This window comes from Dasypus novemcinctus, chromosome 15, assembly GCF_030445035.2.
Source record: "Dasypus novemcinctus isolate mDasNov1 chromosome 15, mDasNov1.1.hap2, whole genome shotgun sequence".
NCBI classification, from domain to species: domain Eukaryota; kingdom Metazoa; phylum Chordata; class Mammalia; order Cingulata; family Dasypodidae; genus Dasypus; species Dasypus novemcinctus.
Genome location: NC_080687.1, coordinates 18,864,457 through 18,886,253, shown reverse-complemented (window position 1 = coordinate 18,886,253; position 21,797 = coordinate 18,864,457). Strand labels below are relative to the sequence as shown.

General features: G+C 36.5%; 1 protein-coding gene across 3 annotated transcripts in view; it reads left to right on the top strand.

Moving 5' to 3' along the window:
• The window catches only part of RNF17 (ring finger protein 17), a 106,547-nt gene that overhangs the window by 19,521 nt on the left and 65,229 nt on the right, over nt 1–21,797 (top strand). For 2 of the 3 annotated variants that reach the window (XM_058276356.1, XM_058276355.1), the window contains exons 10-17: nt 6,500–6,804; nt 8,659–8,748; nt 10,286–10,435; nt 11,721–11,910; nt 12,971–13,136; nt 15,285–15,475; nt 16,133–16,271; nt 18,528–18,681. In XM_058276356.1, coding sequence (XP_058132339.1) covers nt 6,500–6,804; nt 8,659–8,748; nt 10,286–10,435; nt 11,721–11,910; nt 12,971–13,136; nt 15,285–15,475; nt 16,133–16,271; nt 18,528–18,681 — 1,385 coding nt within the window. The remainder of the gene's footprint in view (nt 1–6,499; nt 6,805–8,658; nt 8,749–10,285; nt 10,436–11,720; nt 11,911–12,970; nt 13,137–15,284; nt 15,476–16,132; nt 16,272–18,527; nt 18,682–21,797) is intronic. The other variant, XM_058276358.1, reaches the window with a different exon arrangement.

Genomic DNA, 21,797 nt, shown 5'->3' with positions numbered 1-21,797 from the left:
AGTACCTGGGAGAGGGTACCAGAACAGCAGCTTAAAGCTCTCGACTACTCACCAAAAAAATATATTCACTCTGTATCTAGAAGCTAACCTCACTAGTACTGAACTCTCTACTACCACTCATAAGAACAAAAAATAGCAAAAGTGCCAGGGGATTTTTATTAACAGTATTTTTAAGTCAAAGTTTTAAAATATTTGATATTACTTAAATATACTAAGCCACAAGGCATGCCCTATAACAAGTTATACAGGATCTGAATTTAATAATTTAAATGTGATATGGTTAATATAATACATACTGCATGAGTATCTAAACTAAGCTCTTTCAAGTAAAATGATAATTAAAAGGTTTAAACTTAGTTTCAATTTCTTCTCAGAAGAGTGATGTCAGTCAGTATTCTAACAATGATGACATTCCCTTATTGTAAATGCAAAATGTTAATGTACAAATTATTTTGAACTTATACTTGATTGAAGAAAATTCTATATACTTTGGTTCTATATTCTATTTGTATATTTTCTTCATTTTACCTTCCCACCAACAATGATTGAGTGTTCCTCTTTCTCTACATCCCCTCCAACACTTGTAATTTTCTGGTTTTTTTTAATAGTAGCCATTCTGATGGGTGTGAAATGGAGTCTCATTTTGGTTTTCTTTTGCATTTCCCTGATAGTTAGTGACATTGAGCATCTTTTCATATGCTTTTTGGCCATTTGTTTATCTTCCCTGGAGAAATGTCTGTTCAAGTCTTTTCCCCATTGTTTGTCTTTTTGTTGTTAAGTTGTAAGGATTTCTTTTTATATTCTGGATATTAAACCCTTATTGGATATGTAGTTTCCAAATATTTTCTCTCATTGTGTAGGTTGTTTTTTCACTTTGATGATTATAGCAGTTTAATATTATTGATGAATTCAAAAAAGAAATATTGGATTATGCTTGTAATCTGATTTGTACCTAAGCATGATTAAGTTATGATTAGGGCATTGAGTGCCCTTGGTGGGTGGGGACTCACAGATAAAAGGCATGGCAAAAAATAGAGTTGAGGATTTCTCATATTGGAATTTTGATGTTGAAGACTGAAGCTGGAGCCCTGGGAAGTAAGCTCACAGAGGATCTAAGAGAAGCCAGCCCCAGGAAGAAAGGAACCATAAACCCAGAAAAAGCAAGCTCCAGGATTGTAGGAACCCAAAAAGCCTGAACCCTGGTAGATGTCAACAGCCATCTTGCTCCAAATAGACTTTGGTGAGGGAAGTAACTTATGCTTTATGGCCTGATATCTATAAACTCCTACCCCAAATAAATACCCTTTATAAAAACCAATTTCTGATATTTTGCATCAGCACCCCTTTGGCTGACTAATACAGAATTTGGTATCAGAAGTGGGGTAGTGCTTTTGCAATTACCAAAATGCTGGAACGGTATTATAAATCAATAAAGGGTATTTTTTGGAGGAATTGTGAGATGCTTGGAAGAAAAGACCTATAGTGATTTGAAGAGACTGTTGATAGCAATATGAATGCTAAAGAGACTTTTTATGATGCCTTAGAAGTAAATGATGAAACTATTATTGGAAACTGGAGGAAAGGCGATCCATGTTTTAAAGTTGCAGAGAACTTATCAAGATTAATTCCTGGTGTTGTATGGAAGGCAAAATTTGAAAATGGTGAGCCTGGGCATTTAGCTGAAAAACTTTCCAAAGTAAACCCAGAGAAAGCAGCTTGGGTTCTGCTTGCAGCTTATAGCAAAATGCTAGATGACAGAGATAAGCTAAGGACTGTACCATTTGGCAAAAAGAAAACAGAAACTGATTCTGGAAATTCCAAGCCTTTGGAAATCAAGCTCCCAGATGAAAGTGCCCCATTTGAGGACTTAATTAAACTTGGAAATGGTAAATCAAGATTGAAGATGCAGTTATCTAGAAAAGACTTGCAGAAAGCCTTACTGTCTGGTGGCTTGGACCCCTGCTTCCTGCATGCTGAACCATCAGAATTTTTGAGAGAGCTGTATGAACAAAACCACTGTTAGCCTGGAATAAAAAGAACATGGAAAGGAGAGATTGAAGGAGAAACAGCTATAAGAGAAAAACCATGGAAGCTGAGATCTGGAATTAGGACATCACCTTGGCCAAGAGAGGAACCTCACCCATGTGTACAGAAGGGGTGAGTTTACCCCAGCAGTTGAAGAGGGTGGATGTTCCCACCTGATGTTCTGGGAGAGTTTTGCAGCCCCAGGGTACAGAGAGAGTAGAGCACATTCCCCAAGAATTAGAGCGGTTAAGGTCAGCACCCCACAGGTCTGAGAGGGGTGGACCTGTCCCCCAAAGGTTAGGGAAGGCGAAGTGGTCAACTTGTTGCTCTGAAAGGGTTGAGCCTGTATGCCAAAGGTTAGGGGGAATGTTGTCTTCACATCGCTGTACTAGGGGGTTAAGACTCTAACCCAAATATTGAGTAAGGTGTGGCAATCACCCCAACACTCTTGGAGGGAATGGTCTGGAGCTTGGTCAACACCTAGATGCCTAATGAGGATGGAACCAAGAAAATGGCTGTTGGGCAAGCCAGTGGAAAGGGTGGGTCCCCATATGGCCCCAAGGAGAAGAGACCATCCTCTTAAGAATGACTCTCAGACTTTGAAATCAAATGGAGGATGCCCTGCAGGTTTACTGAACAGTAGAGGACTCGTGGCTCATGTTTCCCTCCCACTTTTTCCTTATTGTAATGAAAATGTTTTTCCTGTGTCCATTTGTATATTGGAAACAGATAAATTGTTTTGCAAGCTTCAGAGGTCTATAGCAGACAGTACTTTGCCCCAAGACAAACTGTATTTCTTTAAATTGATTGTGATAGGATTTAGTACTTGCATTGTAACTGATTTAAGGTTTTTCTAAAATATCGTAATATGTTTTTGGAATTCAGAGGGTGGAGTGTAGCAGTTTAATATTGATGAATTCCGAAAAGAAATATTGGAGTATGCTTGTAATCTGAACTGTACCTAAGCATGATTGAGTTATGGTTAGGGCATTGAGTCCCCACCCACAAAAGAGCATGGCAAAGAACAGAGTTGAGGGTTTCTGTTGTTGGAGTTTTGATATTGGAGTTTGATGCTGAAGACTGAAGCTGGAGCCCCGGGAAATAAGTTCACAGAGGAAAGAGAAGCCAGCCCCAGGAAGAAGGGAACCTTGAACCCAGAGAAAAGCAAGCCCCGGGAATGTAGGAACCCAAGAAGCCTGAATCCTCATAGATGTCAACAGCCATCTTGCTTTAAATAGACTGGTGAGGAAAGTAACTTATGCTTTATGGCTTGGTATCTGTAAGCTCCTACCCCAAATAAATACCCCTTATAAAAACCAACCAATTTCTGGTATTTTGCATCAACACCCCTTTGGCTGACTAATACAATGATAAAATCCTTTGATGCACAAAAGTTTTCATTTTGATGAGTCCCCTTTTATCTCTTTTTTTTCTTTAGTTGTTTGTGGCTTGGGTGTAAAGTCAAAGAAACTCTTACCTAACACGAGGTCCTGAAGATGCTTCCCTGTGTCATCTTCTAGGAATTTTATTGTCCTGCTTTTTATATTTAGGTCTTTGATCCATTTAGAGTTGATTGGTGTTTTTCTATATTTTTCAAGAAGCTTTACATTACATAAATGTTACATTGAAAATATAGGAGATTCCCATATATCCTATCCCCTCCCCTTCCCACACTTTCTCCCATAAACAGCATCTTTCATTAGTGTGGTACATTTGTTACAACTAATGAACAGATATTGAAGCATTGCTACTAACCGTGGCCTATAGTTTACATTATTGTTTACACTTTCCACCACACAATTTTATAGGTTTTGACAAAATGTATGATGGCTTGTATCCGTCATTGCAAAATCATGCAGAGCAAGTTCAGTGTCCCCAAAATGCCCCATGTTACACCTATTCTTCCCTCTTCCCCCCTCCCCAAACCTCTGGTGACCACTGTCTTAATATCAATGTTACAAGTTCTTCCATTCCAAGAACAGTAAATTTACTTTAGTCTGTGGTTGCATTCCCACCTTACGTTTGTTCATTCCTCAGTCTTGAGGATTTGGGGATGGTGATGCCCACTCTGCTTCCAGTTGAGAGAGGCTTAGATCCCATGAGGCAGATGGATGGAGCTGTCTTGCTTGCATCTTAGATACTGTGTTTTTTTGTGGGGAGGATGTTGTCCATCAACATCCTTTTGTTAGTTGTCCTGGGTGAGTCTGATGAACTGGAGAATAGGTGTTAGCTGCAACTCTGCTGAGATTCAGGACTCAACCAGCTTATGATCAGCCAGAAAATTTAAGTCTCTGGGAAATATATTTAAAGGATATGGGACTAATTATATGTTCAAATAAATAAGCAAAAGAACTGTGTATAGGAAAATTATAAATGAGTCTAACTGGGATACATTGGGGAAATAGGTTATCATATATTCCAAGGTAAGGCCACTGTTAGGGTGCCAATTTCCTGGGGTTGTCTGCCATGTGATTTGATTATTTTTATATGGTATAAGATAGGGGTCCACCTCATTCTTTTGCATATGGACCTCCACTTCTCCCAGCACCATTTGTTGAGTAGCCTGTTCTTTCTCAATTGAATGGACTTGGCACCCATATAAAAAATCAATTGGCCGTAGATGTGAGGGTTGATTTCCAAGCTCCCAATTTGATTCCCTTGGTCTGTATAACTGTCCTTGTGGCAGTACCTTGCTTTTTTGACTACTGTGACTTTGTGATATGTTTTAAGATCATGAAGTATAAGTTTTCCAACTTGTTTTTTTTTTTTCAAGATAATTTGGGTATCATCAGCAAAACCAAAAGTTGGTTCTTTGAAAAGATCAATATCAACACAACTTTAGAAGATAGACCAAGAAAAAGAGAGAATGCAAATAGCTAAAATCAGAAATGAAAGGGGGAGTATCTCACTAGTGACCCTCATGAAATAAAAAGGACTGTTTAAGAGAATACTATGAACAACTGTACACCAACAAATTAGATAACCCAGATGAAATGAATAAATTCCTAGAGACACACAAACACTTTTGCTGATTGAAGAAGAAACAGAAGATTTCAACAAACCAATGACTAGTAAAAGGATTAAGTCAATTATCAGAAACCTCCCAACAAAGAAAAACCCAGGACCAGATAGCTTCACAGGGGAATTTTAGTAAACAAAAATTAACACCAATTCTGCTCAGACTCTTCTGAAAAATTGAAGAGGAGGGAATACTCTCTAACTCATATTCTATGAGGCCTATATCACCCTCATACCAAAGCCAGATAAAAATACAACAAGAAAGAAAATTACAGACCAATATCCTTTATTAATATAGATGCAAAAATCCTCAACAAAATACTAGCAAACCGAAGTCAAACAGCACATAAAACACTTACATACCTTGATGAAGTGGAATCAGTTAGTGTAATACATATAGTAACAGAACAAAGGGAAGAGATAAAAACACACTATCTTAATTGATGCAGAAAAAGCATTTGAAAATATCCAGCATCACTTCTTGATTAAAAAACACTTAGAAAACTAGGAAGAAAATTAACAGGATAAAGGTCATATATGAAAAACCTCCAGCTAACATCCTACTCAGTGGTGAGAGACTAAAAGCTTTCCATCTAAAATCAGGAATAAGACAAGGAACATTGTCACTACTATTATTTAACATTGTCCTGGCAGTTCTAGCTAGAGGAGTTAGGCAAGAGAAAGAAATAAAAGGCATCTAAATTGGAAAGGAAGAGGTGAAACTTGTCCTAATTGCAGATGACATGACCCTGTATAAAGAAAATCCTAAAAAAATCCACAGTAAAGGTACTACATCTAATAAATTTAGCCAGGTGACAGGGTCAAGGTCAACATGCAAAAATCAGTAGTGTTTCTATACACTAATAGTGAGCATTCTGAATAAGAAATCAAGAAAAAAAATTCCATTTACAATAGCCACTAAAATAATCACACATCTAGGAATAAATTTAAACAAGGATATAAAGGATTTATACAAGGAAAAGAGCAAAACATTACTAAAAGAAATCAAAGAAGACCTAAATGGAAGGACATTGCCGTTCATGGATTGGAAGACTAAATATTCACGATATCAGTTCTGCCGAAAGCAATTTACAGATTCAATACAATCCCAGTCAAAATTCCAACAACTTTCTTTGCAGAAATGGTAAAACCAGTCACCTTATTGTTTTTAAAACCCCTGGACTTGCTTGAAGCTGAGAATGGGGAGAGGTTTCTTTTTAGATGATGGAAATGTTCTGAAATCAGATTGTGGTAAGGTTTGCACAACTCTATAAATTTAGTAAAAATATCAGTAAATTTGTTAAAGCTGGGGCATCTAGACAGCTTTAAACTTTTGTATGTGTCACAATATTAACTGTAATGTGGAAAAGAAATGGATCAAAGGTGTATATAAAAATTTATAGATTTAAAATAATCACTTGAAAAGTCCTGAATATGCTCCTATATTTTTAAACAGATTTTGCCCCCAAGGAAATGAAATTGGGCAGAATGTTCAAAAGAAGTATAATAAAACGGAGTTTTCTTGTCATGATGCATACCTATCATTAGAAAAGAAAAAGTTTGACATACCTGCCCTAATTAATGAAGCACCACCAACTTCTTTGCAATGTGAAACTAATGATGTGCATTTAAAAGCAAAAAACTTCCAACCACAGAAAGAAGTTGTTTCAACAACTTCTCCTAAAACCATTGCTGCTCTACCTCAAATAGGATCTAGCCCTGATGTGATAATTGAAGAAATTATTGAAGAAAACCTGGAAGGTGAGTGAAAATAGAGAAGTAGTGAATAAGAAAAAAATTTTGAGTCTGTCATTCAAAGCAGGCAGCTGGCATCTTTTTGTCCCTTTACTTAAAAGAAACATATTGCTGTTGTGATCTCATACCCAATTATGAGTTAACACTGGCTGAGTTCATTCCCCTATTTTTATGATAATTTTTATTTTTAATACAGTGATATACCTACTCTTTGAGGTATAATTTAATTATTTGGGTTATTTAGGGTCTTTGACCTTTGAGTGTTCTACATATAAAGCATATATAAAATATCTGAAAATAAATAACAATATGATTTGTGGAAGCAATTTCATTGCTTTGTCCTTAAATTTAAGAACAACTACTTTAAATCTTTGTTCTGAGTTTCAATCTGTTAAAAAATGAACTATCATGAGTGTCAGCTACAATGTAAAATTTAAGTGCATCATGATTGTTTAGATTTCCAAAGTTGGTATTTCCCCATTAACATGGGAGTGAAATAGGGCTGAATGTAGTTTTTATACTCTAGTCTTCTTAAGGACTGTTTTCAATATTTGGTTTGTTTTGTTTGTTTTTCGGGTTTTTTTATTTTTAAAGTTGCTTTTGATTATATAAATGGTATGTAAAAAAATATATAAGGGATTCCCATATGCCCCACTCCCTCTCCTGCCCACACTTTGCTTCATTAACAACATCCTTTGTTAGGGTGGTATATTCGTTACAATTGATGAGCAGATATTGAAGCATTGCTGCTAACCATGGACTAGAGTTTACGTTATAGTTTACACTTTGCACCACACAATTTTGTAAGTTATGACAGAATTAGGCAATGGCTGGTATCTGCCACTACAGTGTCATGCAGAACAAATCCAGTGTCCCAAAAATTCCCCATATCACACCTATTCTTCCCTCTCCCCAAAACCTCTGGTGGCCACTGCCTTTACATCAATGAGTTCTTGCATTACTAGAATAATAAGTCTATAGTAGAATAGTAATAAGTCTACTTTAGTCTGTTGTTCATTCCTCAATCTTGAGGGTTTGGGGATGGTGATGCCCACTCTGTTTCTAAGTGAGAGGGGGCTTAGATCTCAGGGGGCAGATGGTTGGAATTATCTAGTTTGCAGTTACACTGTATTCCTTGGGATGGGCATTGTCTATTGCCATCTCCTTGTTAGTTGTCCTGGGTGAGTCCAATGATCTGGAGAGTAGGTGTTGCAACTGTGCTGAAATTTAGAGCTCAACTGGCACATGGACAGACCAAAGACTTAAGTCTCTGGGACATATATTTATCAAATACAGTGCTGATTATAGGTTCAAATAAAAGGGGCCGAAGAGGGAAGCAGCTGTGGCTCAAGCAGTTGAACTCCTGTTTACCATATGGATGGGGTTTGATCCCGAGACACCCTGGTTAAAAAGAAAAAGAAAAGGAAAATAAAAAGGTGTCCCAGACCTGAGAGGCACAGGCTCCCATGGGGTGCCTCATGCAGTGAAGCAACACACCAAAAAGTCGAGAATGCAACCAGATAGAGGGGTAAAAGGTGGGAGGCAGGGCAGAGAACCTATAAATGAGTAACTCTGTTACACTGGGGAGCGTAAATTCCAAAGTAAGGCCCATTGATAAGCAGGGCAGACAGCTCAAGATTTGGTTTTGATACTTCCCCAACTTCTTGTCTGTTTTATTGGTTGATTCTCGAGAATGACATTTTGAATATTTTTTTTAAAATATTCTTTCTCTCATTTCCACTGTATCTCAGTGAATTAATGACACAAGATACATTTCAGGTACAACTTTTAAACAATAGTATGTCAATATCTATTTTAACAAAATTAGTACAGTTGCCTTTATTTCTTATTTTGATGAAGCATGCTTCACAGAATATCTTATGGAGACACCTAGATCTCTAAAAAAGCCTCTTCAGAAAACAGCATGTGTTCCTTTTGGATCAAAAGCAGGTACTTTAACAACTGTCTGAACTTGATATAGCAGAGTTTACTGTGTATATAGTAACTATCTAATATGAGGCAGTAAGTGAAATTTTATTGATAACTAAACCTTTTTCCCTTTTAAGACTTAAAATGTCTTAGCAAAAATATTTCTGAAATTTACAACACTTCTCTCAGGTGTCTCCCCAGGTAGTATATATTTATCTTTTTATACCATCCTCAGTGTGGGTATTATTATTTTTAATCTTTACTGGTCTGATAGGATAAAATGATCTGTGCTCAATTTCTGTCATCTGTCTATCCTAGTTTTTTATACTAGCTAGTCTGTTTTTTAAACATTTTTACTAGATAATCACTACATGATTCAAAAATTATGATATGTATAAAGATATCCTGTGAAACATTTTCCCCAAGCCTATTTGTATTCCGTTCAGTTTCTCCCTTCTTTCCAGAGTTATTTTACACATAAATAAATATACACATTATATTTCTAAACCTCTTTTTTTTTTTTAAAGATTTATTTATTTAATTCCCCCCCCCGGTTGTCTGTTCTCTGTGTCTATTTGCTGCATCTTGTTTCTTTGTCCGCTTCTGTTGTCGTCAGCGGCATGGGAAGTGTGGGCGGCGCCATTCCTGAGCAGGCTGCACTTTCCTTCGCGCTGGGCAGCTCTCCTTACGGGGTGCACTCCTTGTGCGTGGGGCTCCCCTACGCGGAGACACCCCTGCGTGGCAGGGCACTCCTTGCGCACATCAGCACTGCGCATGGGCCAGCTCCACACGGGTCAAGGAAGCCCGGGGTTTGAACTGCGGACCTCCCATGTGGTAGACGGACGCCCTAACCACTGGGCCAAGTCCGTTTCCCCTCTAAACCTCTTTTTTGTTTTGTTTTTACATAAAATATAGCCTCTCATAAACACTGTTTTGTTCTTTGCTTTTCTTCCTTAACATTATATTTTGGAAATCTTTTTGTATCAGTATAGACACTTGGCTTAAATTACTTCCAAATACTGAAATTGTCTCATTTTCTCTTCTGTCTTTACCTCTACCCTATCCTTACCTGTACCAAAACAATACTTTAGAATACTTTAGAATAGGGTTATTAAACTTTTTTTTCCATGGATCCCTTACTAAGTCCACACTGTACTGTGTATTATTTAATAAATATATTCCACCTGCACCAATACATCCCCACAAGAATAATTTTTTTTTTAAATTCAAGCTCACAGACCCCTGATTAAGAACCCCTTGCTTTAGAATCTAACTACCACATAAGCTGAAATTCCACCTCTATAACGTAAAGTACGGTACCTTCAGTTCAGGTTGCTAAAGGATTCATTGTTATAAGTGATTGGTTTGTTTTATCAATCTGATCACCATTTTTTGGTTTGGACTCAGTCATGGAACCTAAGTAGTTCAGAGTTTGCAATACCACAAAACTCTCATTATTTGCTTAGGAGATATTGTATTTGTTTATCTTTTGTGAATTCTTTTTAATTAATTGTTTATTCTTGTGGTTTAAATATTGATTCTTATCTTGTTTCTCCAGAGCTAGTTTTTCTAAGCCATGTAATACACCCTTGCCACTTCTACATTCGAAAATATTCACAAAGAAAAGATGCAACACTGTTGGAAAAGAATGTGAATCAATATTGCAACAAGGGTTTGCCCCTCAGTCCTTCAGATACTTTGGAGCTAGGTAATGAAATATTATTCCAAGTTAAAATATCACATATATTTAAATATCATAATATTTGACCAACATATGACTGTTAAGGATAGCATTGAACATTTAAATAAGATTCAGGAGATTTGTGGCATACGTTTGCTAGTGCCTCAACATGATAACTAGTAAACTAAATCTGTCCATTATAACTCTAAGGGTAATTATAACTCTAAGGGTATATGCAATTTATCATGCTTTAGGCTTTTGGTACAAGTATTTTCCTTATTATTGACTGAATTTGATTATAGTCCATAATAAGATGAAGCTATGCTTTAATTTATTAATATTTTTCTCACTGCTAATCAATGTCTATATATAACTAATAACAAAAAGTAATGTTTAGCCTTATATACTATATTTCTTCATATATCTGTCTTACATATATTCTTCTTCAAAAGTATGATTAACTCTCAGGTGATCTGTGTAGCTTTATCATAATATCAGGATTAATTGGGGATTAAATGAATTTAAAATTCAAACATTTAAAATACTTAAAGGGAGGCAGGTGTAGCTCAGTGGTTGAGTGCCTGTTTCCCATGTACAAGGTCCTGGGTTCAATCCCTGGTACCTCCTAAAACGAAATAAATAAATATAAAATAAAATACTTTTAGAACATTGCTGAGCTTATAGTAAGCATTCAAGTTCAGGCCTCTTGCCTGCTTGCTCTTCTTTTTTCTTTATATATTTGTAATCGATCTGTTCCTTCCATAATGCCTTCCTCTGCTGTTTAGTCCTTAGTTCATCAACACTTTCTCTGAACACCACTGTGTATTAATTTTGCCATGTCACATGATATTCATTATTTCTTTATCCTCACTTCGAAAAGGTAATGGTTTCCTCCTTATGATATCAAAGTATATATAAATTTAAGTATGTGTCTATTTGTATATGGCAAGAGATAATCTTTATTGTGACAAGTAAATTTTAATAATTTATTTGCCTATCGCTTTTTCTCTTTGCCTTCTTAATGACAGGATTGTCTGATTCATCTTTGTTAATATAGTTCATGAAACATGGGTCCTCAGTAAGTGACTGCTGACTTAGTATGATTTTTGTTTTTATCTCCCCATTTATCGTGTAAGTTTCTGTATAACAGAAACTATTATAATATACTACCTTATATCCTTTACACTGAACTTGATGCAGTAAGTATATGAATTAAGATTTTTTAAGTGGTGGAACTAATGTACATATTTCTAAATTGTAGCTTATTAGGCATTTTTCTCTATAAACATAGTGTTTTTTCTCCCTCATTTAGGTACAAGAGTATTTGTCAACAGTATTGAAAATGGAATGTGGTGTCGAGGAACTATCACTGAATTAATTCCAATGGAAAGTAAAAGTGCTAGGAAACCGTGTAGTCTAATTAAATACTCAGTCTGTGAAGTTGCTCTAATACAAATATTTATGGTAGATTTTGGAAATTCTGAAGTCCTGATTGTTCCAGGGTATGATATTTTATAACTTTTATGTGTTTTACTGGCTTACTTAGAAACATCTGTAGGGGAAAGACATTAAAGAAGGAAGAAAACTGGGAAGGACTAGAGAACATTCTTCACTTCAAAAATATACACTTTTTATTATTTTGCTCTGTTATTTGTTTTAAAAAACTAGTAAAATAGTATCTTTTTTTAGTGATAATATTGAGTTTAGAAAAGGAACTTTTTAATATACTTCAGACTTAAGTTCTCTTTTTATTTTGCTTCAAAGCAGAAAATAATGCTCAATTACAGTTCTTTTAAAGAGTGTTACAGTTAGATGTAGGATGATTAAGTTTAACTTTTAATCAGATTTCTATAACATTTAATATATATCAAAGTGGCATAGTGGGAATGGATGTGGCTCAAGTGGTTAAGTACCTTCTTCCCACATGGGAGGTCCCAGGTTCAGTCTCTGGAGCCTTCTAAAAACAAAAAAACAAACAAGCAAACAAAACAATCTACTCAGGGGTACTGATGTGGCTCAGTTATTGAGGGCTGTCTTCCCACACACAAAGTCCCAGGTTCAATCCCTAGCCCTGGTAACCTCAAAGAGGAAAAAAAGAGTGCCATAGTGTCCGGCTTACACTAGGTATTCCAAAATGTTTTCCTTGGTCTTCTCAGAGATTGAAATAGGCTGAAAATATTACTGTAGTAAGGACCAGTATTAACTTTAACATGGTTACTTTGTTTAATGGTCATAGCTTTATAAATAAAGAGATTTTTATTGAGAGGTGGGTCATCATCCCTTTTAAGTTTAAACTGAATAGGTAATGAAAGTTCAGCTAAAAGTAGCTGAGTCTTTAAAATTTTTTTTCTCCTCCTTTTAACCATTTTTAAAGTGAGATTTCTATGGATACAAAGTGTCTTGTGGTTACAGAAGCTAGATTAAGGAAGTTTCAATTAGAATATAATTTATTATAAGATTTAATTTAAGAAGAGTATTCTTAGAAATGCATACCTTTTATGTGGAAGGCAAGTTGAGATTTGAAGCATTATTTTGAATAAATATTACTTGAATTGTTCCTAGACTTGGTGATAATTTGAGAAAAGAACACATTGCTGAGCCGCATAGAGTACTAAATGATTTATGTCTGGTTCTAAGAAAGCCTGAATCATATATTGAAGGGCTATTAAAAGACATCCAGCCATTAGCACAGCCATGCTCATTGAAAGACATTGTTCCACAAAATTCAGTAAGTACAACTTAAATTATTTCTTATTTGGAGGCTAAAGATTTCCATTTCAGCTTTGTATTGCCAGATTGCTCAAATCACCAGTTCACCTGGTATATATATTTTGCCTAATTTTATTGGTGCTGATAAAAAGGAGGTAAACTTTACCTTCCACAATTGGATATATTCTTAATGGGAAATTGAATTTAATAAATATGCACATAATTGATGGACAAAATTTCAAGTAAACCACTTAAATTTAGAGTTAAATAAATATATGGCAAGAAACAAAATATGGTGTGCTGTGTGTGTCTATACATTTCTTCCCTATTTCCATGGGACTTTGTTCATTATTTTGTTTATGGTCCATGGGTGCTATTGCATTCTGCCTCATCTTATCTATGAATATCTATTCCTCAGCAGTAACTCCCAGGGGACAGAAGTTGTATATAAGAATATACATGGCGAATAGTCACATTTTTATAAGGTCTATGTAATAGGGAGTCTGCGTCTTTGCTCTTCATAGTATTCCTTAGCAAATCAGCTTGAACACAGGCATTCAGCAAATAATGGAAAAAATGAATAAGTGAACAAATAAAAATTAGAAGGAAACACACAAAAATGTTGACAGTAGTGTTTTTCTCAAGATGTGGTAAGATTAGGACTCGAGTGTTTTTAAATTTGCTCTTATTTTGCATTTTCTATGCTGAATAGGTTTTGCTTTTCAATCACAAAAACATTAGAAAGATATGTTATTTTTTGTTTTTAAGAAGTGCATAGTTTTGGTCCTTGAAGTTTTCCTTTTTTCTCCTTTTTTCTTCTTATTATTTATTTCTCTCCCCATCCCCCCCCACCCGAGTTGTCTGTTCTCTGTGTCTATTTGCTGTGTCTTCTTCTTTGTCTGCTCCTGTTGTTGTCAGCAGCACGGGAATCTGTGTTTCTTTTCGTTGCATATCTTGCTGTGTCAGCTCTCTGTGAGTGCAGCACCATTCCTGGGCAGGCTGCACTTTCTTTTGGCAGCGCTCCTTCCCGGACGCACTCCTTGTGCATGGGGCTCCCCTACACGGGGGACATCCATGCGTGGCAGGGCACTCCTTGTGCGCATCAGCACTGCGCATGGGCCAGCTCCACACGGGTCAAAAGGCCCGGGGTTTGAACCATGGACCTCCTATGTGGTAGACAGATGCCCTAACAATTGGGCCAAGTCCGCCACCACTTGAAGTTTTCTTTGTGTATATGCTTAAAGGTTCAAAGGTCTAATTTTTAAATTATTTTTTTAATTGGCAAATATTTTTCCTTGTTAAAATAGCGTATACTTCATATATTGCTAGTAAAAGAAGCTAGATAAACTGGCGATGATTTCAATACATGGCTTCCATTAATACTTGCAAAATTACTTTTTTTTTTTTAAGATTAATTTTTTATTTCTCCTTCACCGCTCCCCCTCGCCCCCCTGTCTGCTTTCTTTGTCCATTCGCTGTGTGTTCTGTGTCCACTTGCATTCTTGTCAGCAGCACTGGGAATCTGTGTCTCTCTTTGTTGTGTCATCCTGCTGCGTCAGCTCTCTGTGTCGTGTGTGCGGTGCCACTCCTGGACAGGCTGCGTTTTTTTCACACGGGGCAGCTCTGCTTGCGGGGGTGCACTCCTTGCGCATGGGGCTCCCCTACATGGGGGATACCTTTGCATGACATGGCACTCCTTGTGCTCATTAGCACTGCATGTGGGCCAGCTCACTACACAGGTCAGGAGGCCCTGGGTTTGAACCCTGAACCTCCCATATTGTAGGCGGACACTATCAGTTGAGCCAAATCTGCTTCCCCAAAATTACTTTATGCGTTTTATCCTTTATGTGGAAAATTTGTGTGAAATACTTGATTCTTTTATTTTAAAATCTTTCTTTATAATCTTCGTGTTAATATTCTAAAGTAAAACTAAATTCTAAAATGAAACTGCTTTATGGACACCTGGAAGATTTATTTATAAAACCAAAGGGTGATTCACAAATTGTGCATATGTAAAGACTGCCTTGGGTTTATGGCCCCAGCTTTCCTCTTAGTGTCTCTTTGCTTTGTTCAAAGTTTTTAGACCATGGGTGGTATAAAACTAAATCCAGAACATTGTGACATTAGAGTTCATTATAATTACTAAATACTTTTTTTTTTCCAATAGAATGAAGGCTGGGGAGAGGAAGCTAAAGTGGAATTTTTGAAAATGGTAAATAACAAAGCTGTTTTAATGAAAGTTTTTAGAGAAGAAGATGGTGTGCTTATTGTAGATCTGCAGAAGCCACCAACAAATAAAATAAGCAGTGATATGCCTGTGTCTCTTAGAGATGCATTAGTTTTTATGGAACTAGCAAGGTAGGTAATGCATTAGAATTTAAATATCCTTTGATATTATAGCTATAAACTGGGGTAGCAGATTTCAAGAGAATTTAACAGTTCTTGACTTAAATTTCTAGCCTTTGGAATGGGTTTCATGATCAACACTCAATATTTGATTTATGAATCTAGAATAGATACTTAAAGTCTAGTACCCATCCCACATATGTACTCACACCTTGTCTGTGATGGCTAGTTGGTTTGTTTGAGATAGTGGAAGACCCTAATTCTGTCCTGGGTAATTATTTGACTCTGGAAATAAGTAGGTTCTAGTCTAGAAAAATAAAAACTATTTGGAGCTTGAAGGGACCTCAGCTGGCCTAACTGAAAGCTACTATAGGCCATGCCTGTCAGATTCAAAAAGCAGCAGCAGTTTGGAATCTGAGTATGACATATTTGCTCAGTTTTAAAATACCCTAACATAAATTTGAAGGTTAATTATTGGGTTTTGAGACTTGACACCTTATTTAATTGAAGACAGTACCAAGAAACATGGTGAGTTAGAAGAGCAAAATTAGTAAGGGAATACTTTTGGTAGATAAGTCAGTATGTGTTCAAGTCCTTTCTTCACTCAACTTTCTGAGAAGAGAGACTTTAAGAAAATGGCTCTTATGCTTTAATTGTGCTTTCAATTAGGTTTAGGTCACAATCACCAAGAAGTCACTGTGAAAATATGACTTTACACTATCATCCACCTATTTTGCCTAAACAAATGACAGATGTATCAGTTATGGTTTGTCATATAAATAGTCCTGCTGATTTCTATCTTCAGCTGGTAAGTACATAGTGTTCCTTTGAGACAGAGTAACTTTTTTTACATTTTAAATAGTAATGTATAATAGAAATGAGTGCCAAGTATGAATTGTAGCACAAACCACTCTCAACTTCCTGTATACTTTAATTGCTTAGTAGATGTAACATTAAACAAGAAATGCACATAAACATAGTAAATTGAAAGAACTCTATCCATTCAAGTTAGCAAAATATAGGGGGAAAGGACAGTAAAGGATAGCTAATGTATATATGTTTTTCTTACTAAGGAAGATATCTCAAATAAGATGTACTTTCTGAAATCTAGAGAATAAGAAAATGTATAGAGCTGGCAAATCAAAATATAATGATAAACCAGTTTTCCAGTCATGTACATCTGAGAATTTACTGATTATTATTAGGTATTTTTCTGAATTTGAGCACCAAAACAGATACAGGTTAAATCCATTTCGTTTTAAATTTCAGATGTATTTGTTTAGATAGCTAATAACCATAAGGTAATAATCACTATTCTTCATTAACCTCTTTATCTAGGTCAGTGCTTTATATGAATTAACTCATTCTAACGGCTTCCATCCTTCACACGAATTAATCTTCACAACAATCCTATGAGAAATATACTATTATCTCTATTTAGATGTGGGACTTCACCACAGGGATTAAGTTTCTTGCCTAAAGTCACACAGGAAATGATAGAGCTAGGTGTTAACAGAGCATTGTAGCTTCAGAGCCTGTAGTCTTAATCACTATACTGCAAATATTCTGTTTTCCGCATATGATTTGTAGAAATGTGCTTATTTGGCAAGTTTGTTAGTCCTAGCATGTATTTATTCTGTTTAGTTTTTAAATATTCACTTCGGCTAACCTCTTAATGGAAGAATACGAGTAACATCTACTCTAAAGTCAAAGTTTAAAAAGTTGTAAAGGAATTTTTAAAATAATTTAAATGAAATGACAAGAATAGACAGTGATTCAGGAAAACTCTCCATTATTCTCACAAAAAAGTCTCATTTTGCACCATTTGATATGACTTTTTAAATATTTTTAACCTTTAGATATAATATTTGGAGAAATCAAGTATTTATATTGTCTATCTTAGGAACTAAAATATATATAAATTTTTTTTCTTTCAGCTAGGAGGTACTGGGGATCAAACCCAGGACCTCATACATGCAAAGCAAACGCTCAACCACTGAGTTTCACCCACTCTGCAGGAACTATATTTTAAGATAACAGAATAGTCCCATTTAATAAGGGATAGCACTGTTTTACACAAGAATGCAGTCATTTTACAGACACTACTGAAATTATTGATTTAAGGAAAAATTACCTGTTTACTTTAAAACCATTAGACAGTTGACTGGAAACTAGACATTCATTTAATGCCAAAGTAGCACCACACAAATTACTTAGTGGTCATAAGGGGAAAAACATAACTACATTGGAAGGATCAGAATCATCACCCCAATCTAAGATTAAATTTTAGTATATTAATAGTGAGTCATTTAGTATTTTGTCTTCTGATGTGTTGCAACCTGAAGTATACAAAATAGCCTATGATATCTTCTAATCAAAAATGTTTAACTTGAATCTATCAAACTTTTACCTTTTGAGAAATACAGGGCATAGACTGTATTCAACAAAGGAATAAACCAAATGACAGCATAAAGACATAACACATAAATCTAGAAAATGGGGCTTTCTGCAGAAAAATAGTTGGGTCTCTTCAAGATGAGATCATTAAAGAGAAGGACTGTGCCATATTTAAAAAGACTTTTAGAGATAACAGGCAGATACAGTATATCCAGTGTATCCTTGGATTGAATACTTGTTTGAGTCAGGGAAATCTAAATATGGTCTAGAAGTACTAGTAAGAATACTTACTGAAATAGAAAAAATGAGAATTGATAGAAAACAAAGGTTAGTAAATAGTATGGTATGGTCTTGTTTAGGTAAAAACAAAAGTGGTATTTGGGTATGTATATGTATAAACGATCTAGAAGGATATGCACTAAGGTATTACCTGGTGATTTCTGTAGTGGGAATGTTATTTTACTTTTAATTTTTGTTATGCCTATACATTTTAATTTATCTCCTTCTGTAATGTTATTTTAAAAATAAATTATACAGCACACAACTGATAGGTTTATGTCTAATTCCAGTTCTAATGTTTCATAATTTTTATATACACTATCTGTAATACAGCATTTAAATTTTTAAGTTTTTATGAAACTACAGTTCTTTATTCCTTATTTCTTAGATAGAGAGCATGGATTTTTTATTCCTATTAAAGACAATCGAGGAATTCTATAAAAGTGAAAATGGGGAAAATCTGGAAATCCTTTGTCCAGTTCAAGAACAAGCCTGCATAGCTAAATTTGAAGATGGAATTTGGTACCGAGCAAAAGTCATTGGTAGGAAAATGTAATGTTTAAAAACTATTATTTTGATATAATTTGAATTGGTACAGATTAAATCTTGGAAGCGATGTTATTTGATTTAGCCTTAGCATTTTGCTCTTTTTTTTTTTTTTTTTTTTTTAATTTCTCTCCTCTCCCGCCTGCCCCAGTTGTCAGTTCTCTGTGTCCATTTGCTGAGCGTTCTTCTTTTTGTCCGTTTCTGTTGTTGTCAGCAGCACGGGAATCTGTGTTTCTTTCTGTTGCGTCATCTTGCTACGTCAGCTGTCCGTGTGTGTGGCACCATTCCTGGGCAGGCTGCACTTTCTTTCATGCTGGGTGGCTCTCCTTACGGGGTGCACTCCTTGTGCGTGGGGCTCCCCTACGTGGGGACACCCCGGTGTGGCACGGCACTCCTTGCGCGCATCAGCACTGCGCGTGGGCCAGCTCCACACGAGTCAAAGAGGCCCAGGGTTTGAACCACGGACCTCCCATGTGGTAGATGGACGCCCTATCCACTGGGCCAAGTCTGCTTCCCTGCTCTGTCTTTAGAAAGCCAGAGATTTGGGATATGACGCACATGCTCCTTGGAATTTGACTTGACTAAGACTAACTTAGTAGTAGTAAACCATTGGAAATCTAGTTGAAAAACTGATAGTACAAAGCAGCAAAACTTAAATCATCAAAAAATTGGTGACCTCTAGGTTCATATTGACTTCTCATGTTTGTGCGTGCTATTTTGTTGGCAAAGCACAAATTGAAGGTGCAGTCTTTTGTATCCTCAACTTTCCTTCTAACTTAATATTCAGCTTTCTTGGGAATTATTTAACAAACTTAGTTTTCTCAGTATCTTTCTCTACATTTTCTGCATCCCCCTTAAATAATTTAATTCAGCTTTAAAAAATGATGGAGTCATAGGTAAAGCAAATTGGGACTGGAGACAGATTTATGAAAATGGTTGTAGTAGCAACAAAAAAAGAAAAGTATGTCTATTCCCTGCAAGATTTTTCTAATCCCTTGGCATTCACGAAGAACAGTTTGGTACAGGTAATGCATTAATGTAAGAATCTGCTACATCAAGCCTTTATGGGCGGTGAACTTGGTCCAGTGGTTAGGGCGTCCGTCTACCACATGGGAGGTCCGCGGTTCAAACCCTGAGCCTCCTTGACCCGTGTGGAGCTGGCCCACGTGCAGTACTAAGGAGTGCCCTGCCACGCAGGGGTGTCCCCGCATAGGGGAGCCCCACGCGCAAGGAGTGTGCCCGGTAAGGAGAGCTGCCCAGCACAAAAGAAAGTGCAGCCTGCCCAGGAATGGCGCTGCACACATGGAGAGCTGACGCAGCAAGATGACACAACAACCACAAAAAAAAACCACAGATTCCCGTGCCACTGACAACGGAAGCAGACAAAGAAGACGCAGCAAATAGACACAGAGAATAGACAACCGGGGTGGTGGGGAAGGGGAGAGAAATAAATAAATCTTTTTTAAAAAGCCTGTATGGTTTCAGGTATTAGATATATCTTAGGCAGTTTTCTACATCATGTTGTTTTCCTTCTACATCCTTTCTATTTTGTAGATACATACTTTTTTTAATAAAACAAATGAAGCTAAATTTTGTCTTTATTTTGCTTTGAACCTGTTTAAATTTTTTTTTAAAGTAATCTAGGATTTTTACCAGTTATTCTTAATACACAGCCAATTCAGTATCTTGTATCAAATATATAGCCAATTCAATATCTTTTGTCAAAACTATTTAATCTACCTCCTTGGGTTTTTCTGTCCTCCATTGTCATCACTGATCTTAATCTGTTAGTGGTTGGTGACTTGAACTAGTCAAATATTCTTCATATGTGGGTCTTTTGAAGATACCACTTTCTGTTTTGATTTTTTAAAAATCTATGTAGCACACGGGTCAAAGAGGCCTGGGGTTTGAGCTGCGGACCTCGCATGTGGTAGACGGACACCCTAACCACTGGGCCAAGTCCGTTTCTGAGTGCTGTGCCACACAGGGGTGTCCCCCGCGTAGGGGAGCCCCACGTGCAAGGAGTGCGCCCGGAGGGAGAGCCGCCCAGTGTGAAAGAAAGTGCAGCCTGCCCAGGAATGGTGCTGTCCACACTTCTCGTGCTGCTGACAACAACAGAAGCGGACAAAGAAACAAGACACAGCAAATAGACACAGAGAACAGACAACCAGGGGATGGGGGGGAATTAAATAAATAAATAAATCTTTTTTTAAAAAAATCTATGTAGCAAACAAAGGCAATTTTTCATCACTTTAAGGATTTTGCAACTGTTTTTCAAATTAGGACTACTGACCTTAATTAAAACTTTATTATCCATCTGATAGACAGTAAGGCCTCTGAATTATTTGAATAGTAATGCTTGGAGAAGGTGCAGTTTCCATGGTGACTTTTGGGATGCTAATAGAAAAATAACATGTACAATTTAGTCTATTTTTCTATAATTTCCATGGTCCTTTTGAACTCCACCTTGAAGATCACCCTTGATTTTTAAAAAGAAAAAATTTTATGAGTGATTGTAGGTTTACAGAAAATCTTGCAGAAAGTACAGCATTCCTATATACCACTGATCCCCACACACAGTTTTCCCTATTTTTAATGTTTTGCATTAGCATGCTACCTTTATAACAATTGATGAAACATTATTATAATCACAAGAACTTCTTTTATATATATATAATGTCTACCTCACTTAAAAAGTTAAATGGGGAAGCAGATGTGGCTCAAGTGATAGGGCTTCTAACTACATATGGGAGGAGCCGGGTTCAGTCCCTGGGACCTCCTGGTAAAAAAGAAAAAGAGAAAGTGTGCCTGGTCTGTGAGCCAAGTGCCTGCGCAAGTGAGTCACACAGCAAGATGATGTCGCAACAAAAGAAAGAAGGGGAGAGTCAAGGTGAAGTGGAGCAGAGACCAGGAATTGAGGTGGCGCAATTGACAGGGAACCTTTCTCCACATCAGAGGTCCCCAGGATCGAATCTCAGTGAATCCTAGAGGAGAAAAGAAGACAAAAGCAGAAATAGGTACAGAAGATCACACAGTGAATGGACATAGATAGCAAAAAACAGCAGGCGGGGGAGGGGGCGGGGGGAGGAGAAAAAAGTTAAATGATGGTAAA